Source organism: Neltuma alba, unplaced genomic scaffold, assembly GCF_004799145.2.
Source record: "Neltuma alba isolate B1F8T4 unplaced genomic scaffold, ASM479914v2 tig00004850_pilon, whole genome shotgun sequence".
Classification (NCBI taxonomy): domain Eukaryota; kingdom Viridiplantae; phylum Streptophyta; class Magnoliopsida; order Fabales; family Fabaceae; genus Neltuma; species Neltuma alba.
In genome coordinates this window covers 16,834-21,538 of record NW_021633881.1, presented here as the reverse complement: position 1 = coordinate 21,538, position 4,705 = coordinate 16,834, and the positions used below count along the sequence as shown (strand labels likewise).

Genomic DNA, 4,705 nt, shown 5'->3' with positions numbered 1-4,705 from the left:
TGTACAATACTATTACTATTGACAAGTCAAATGAGCTATATTGACAACTGTCACGGTTTATATTAACAACATATCTTCTTATTTCACAATAAGGGTTTCTAGTCACATTATCCTTCATCTTTCTTATCAACTCCCCATGAACTATGCTTAGACAGGTCAAACTCATCTTTAACCCACCCACAATATATCCAGAAACAAAACACCCATAATTACCTTAACCACCTGTAATAAAACTCCAACTTGAATGACCAAACACACACCAAACCAAAAATACAAGCCATTTTTGCCAATGATTGACATGAGTGGAGTGGATAAGATTTTCAAATAGGAATGGGGGAAGAAGCAGAATGAAGTCTGGGTTTTTTCCCACTTGCTTCCTGATTATTGAGTGCTGATTTTCATATTAAAAAACAGGGCAGCTTTCAGTTACTGTGAGTGCATCATACTAGGGGCAGAGACGTCTTTTCACAATTCACCAAATTGCACTCAAGTCTCTTTGGGACTTCAAAATCATTACCAAATTTCCTGAGACCTTTTTGTAGCATTTTGTGTTCTATGGGACCTCAGTGCCATTTTCTCCTTTTTTTTTTTCCCGTAAATATCAGTCATAAAAGAAAAAATCCCGAGTTCTCTACGATGATTGAAGAATGAAGACCCGATGAGGAGATGAAACATGCACAAAAACACGTCGAAGCAAGAAAAACCATGGCTACAATAAATGACTCAAATAGCAAATGAGATTTTTAAGGGTAAAAAAAATTGTAAATGAGCTTTTAACCCAAAAATCTAGTATAATTATGAAAAGTTCTTAAAAGAATTTATTGTTTGGAAGTACATGATATATTTTAGGACATAAAATATATTAGTATTTGAATCCAGGTCTTTTTGACTAGTAATTTTTTCTTTAAAAAAACTTTTTATTGATTTTTTCTGGATCATATATTATTACCCCATCCTAAATAAGAATACTCTATCAGGTTTAAAATGTAAACATCAAATATTTGAGACATTCTGGTTTTTTTTATAAACTTTGTTTTAGATTTAGATTTGTTGGATAATTTAATGCATTTTTCTTATTTTTATCTCTAATTAATTATATGTCTCTCTTGGTATCTTCTTTTCACTCAATATTCTTTTTAGTCTGTATTTTTATGCATTCCCCCTCCCACTCACCATCCCCATAAATTAGTTGTATTTTTTTATATTATTTTTTTATATACTTATTATCTCTAACTAATTTAACTAACTTTTAAATAATCTAAATTAGTTTTTCAATGCATGTATTTTGAAATATTCTCACTCCATGTTCACAAGAAGTATTATCCTCTTGCGGTATATCCTGATCACATGTTCGCATGCCACTCCCTCCCCTCCGTGTTCGCCTGAAGCTCGTGGCGCCAGACTTCTCCACTGTACTACTGTAGCACGGTGAGCGTCCGCTTACAGACTCGTAATTGCATTCACGATAGCCGCAGATAGTTTCTGGAGTTATTTTGCTGCGAATTTCATGTTCTCATGTCTGACTTCGCGGCTAAAATGTGAAGGCACACGCTATGTTCAGCATGTTGTTGTAAGAACACGTCCTGATATTTGAGCTGCATTGGCCATCCAGGGGATGCCTTTTTTGTAATTTGAAAACCTAATTTGTTTCTGTGAATCTCTCTGTTGTTATCAAGCAAGGACAAAGATTCTACTACTCTAATGAAACATTGCTTCTTTGTCTTCTGTGCTGGATATTCTCTGGAATGATCTGGTAGCAGAAATTCTGCAAAATGCATGTGTATTTTTGTAATTTGCTGCCTGTAATGTATTACTGAAAAACTAGTGGAAGTCACAGAAACTGATCAGAAATATAAGAACTCTGTCCAATCTTTTTTTATCAGATGAAAGTCCAACGTTGATGGAGTTTTTGTGAGAATCAGTAGTTTTGTTCTTGTTTCGGCTGCCACTGGGCATTTTCTTCCTTTAGCAAATCAGAACTCTACAAAAATCTTCTCTCAGGTGGATCTGCTCTATTTTGTCTTAACCTGCTCTGAATTAAGAGAAGAGAAAAAAGATCTCTATCGTAACTCTGCTAATTATAGCAACAACAGCTAGTCCAGGCATACCCATCCGTTACTCTTCCAATTAAACAAATGAAGCAGTAACGGTGCACAATCTCTGAATTCTGTGTTCAAAAACTATTGAAGGTGGTTAATTTCCTCTTGGTGGTATTTGCAGGGTTGGGAAAATCAAAGCATTTGATAGTAAAGAATCATGGCATCATCACTTTCTTCTTTTGCTATCACTAAGACATTCTCAAAGTTTACATCAACTCAACAGCCAAATGGCCTAAATCCTGGAAATCAGAGACCAAATGCAGTTTTGATAAGATGTGAATCTTCAGAAGACCAATTATCAGTGGGAAAAGATGTGGCAGCAAAAGGTTCAAAGAAGTTGCAGATAGGGTCGCCCATTATTGTCATAGAGGCTCCCAAGGTCATAAAGACTGCAGCTTCTGTCCCTTGTCTTAGGGCTAATTCTGGCTTGGTCAAGCCCGGTGATGTTGGAAGGTATTATCAACTGTTCCTCTTCTAATTTGGATCTCTTGTACTTTGCACACCTCATTGAAATTTAATTTGGATGGCTCAGGTATATTTTCATGTTAAATCGCATGGAATAAAATCCTGTCAAGTTTTTATCTGTCAGCTTATATACGACCACAATTCTAATTTTCGAAGAAAACAATGAGATGGTACACTCATAAAAGTAATGAGATCAGAATTGTTGAAATTGAATCTGCATTATCCAGATAAGATTCACACCGGGTGCACTTTGATATGTACCGAATTCAGACTCAAAGTTCAGGCGCTCTGGAATTTGAGTTCTCTACTTGTCAAATGCACTTCAAGATTTGGGAGGCATGTGCCTTCTAAATATCCAACGCCATACCATAGGAGATGATAAATTTGGTCTTTGATCACTTAAAGGCCAAAAGTCTACTCGATTTTCCCATCATTTCTCTTGCTTTGTTGACTTTTTATGTACTTTTTTTTTTGGGGGTTCTTTCGACAAATTTCATCTGTAATACCAAATATGCACATCATAAATCCCATGATTTCTTTTCACTTATTTTTTTGGTTTGGGGTAACATGATTTCTTTTGCTTTGATATGCCACACTGCCTTGGATAGCATAAAATGTGTAATAAGACTATACTAAAATATTAATGAGTGATAAACAGTTAATAATTACTAGTGTGGGTTTTTTGTTGGCAAAAAAAGAAAAAAAGACTAGTGTGGGTTTTATGAGACACATGGAGCCTAAAAATAGTTACATGAATAGGGATAGTACGATTCATTATATTTTCATATTACATGTAGATGTATTCAGAGAGAATACAGCACCTGAGAGATGACTTTTTACAGTTAAATCTGCATTTACAGTGCTCACTATAAATGCTGTTGGAATCACTGAGATTGTTGTTCATCTGCAGAATCGTATCAAGGAAACCCAAAGATGTGTGGGCAGTGAGGCTTAGCATTGGGACCTATCTCCTAGATGGGAAATACTTCAAGCCCTTAGACATGGCTGACTTTAGCTGAATCTGGGGCGTAAAAATTGTATATATGCCTTACTGCATATTTTCACTACATTGAGTAAATTTGTCATGTCTCTTCTGTTTTCCCCACTATTTATTTTGCTCAATATTCGTGCTATATATATATAAGAAATGCAAGCAATAGAGATGGGCTGGCTGTTTATTCATTCCTGCTTGAATCAAATCCGATTGTTTTTTTTTTTTGGTTTTTGTTTTTGGCGTACCCTATTCATGCAGCAATGGTGCAAGATAAATATTAATCTTTTGTTATGTATGGCTGAGATTTGAATGTATTGCTCACCTTTTTTATGCTTCAGTATTAATATTTTTTTAATTTATTTTTATGGATTCAACCCAGTTACAGTATAATTCCTTAATCCTTTAGTATAATAAAAGGTTTCAAATTGTTTATACTTTATAGACAGGGCATGAAAATGTGACAATATACTCTTCCGGTCCTTAATATGAAACCTATTTAACTAATTTAATTAGATTAAGAAAGTTAGGTAAGTTAGTTAATTATAAAAAATGTGACATATTACATATGGTCCTAAATATAAGAACTAGCTGACTAATTTGAGTAGATTAAGGAAATAGGTTAAGTTAGTTAGTTGTAATAAATAACTATTATTAATAAAAGAACTACCTTGAAAAAAATACATAAATATGAGAAGCAAAGTGGATTGAAATATTATATATAAGACCAAAATAAATGTCAAATAAGGTTTATATTGAGGATTGGAGGTGGTATTTTTTTTCAAAACATCATAATTATCTTTCTTAATATTCTCACATTCCCCTTACTTGATTATAGTTAAAGGAGTATCAATAAGAGTAATTTAAGAAAAATTAATAAATATGAGAAATATATTTTATATTTAGAATCAAAATCAACTCAACAATTAGGTCATATATTAGAGACCGTAGGAGTAGCTTATATGTTTTATGTTGATATTGGTATTGTTTGATATTCATTGATTTGTCAACAACATGTTAGGGTTTTCCAATAGGGACCAAAGTTTTATAAGCATAATTTTGACAAATTATTAGAAAAAATATGGTCTCCAAAAACAACTAAGATTTGAGAGTCAATTGTGTGCGAAGAATTTGTCAGAAGCATAGACAT

At 33.5% G+C, this 4,705-nt stretch overlaps 1 protein-coding gene across 2 annotated transcripts; it reads left to right on the top strand.

Moving 5' to 3' along the window:
• Window positions 1-1,348: 1,348 nt before the first annotated feature.
• On the top strand, window positions 1,349-3,672 carry LOC114745868 (uncharacterized). 2 transcript variants are annotated; one of them, XM_028934042.1, is made up of 3 exons: window positions 1,349-1,428; window positions 2,221-2,552; window positions 3,475-3,672. In XM_028934042.1, exons 2-3 carry the CDS (start codon window positions 2,257-2,259, stop codon window positions 3,581-3,583), a joined length of 405 nt encoding a protein of 134 aa, XP_028789875.1. In that variant the 5' UTR covers window positions 1,349-1,428; window positions 2,221-2,256; the 3' UTR covers window positions 3,584-3,672. The 2 variants fall into 2 exon arrangements, with proteins under 2 accessions (XP_028789875.1, XP_028789874.1); XM_028934041.1 differs by lacking the exon at window positions 1,349-1,428 and adding an exon at window positions 1,435-1,570.
• Window positions 3,673-4,705: the final 1,033 nt, after the last annotated feature.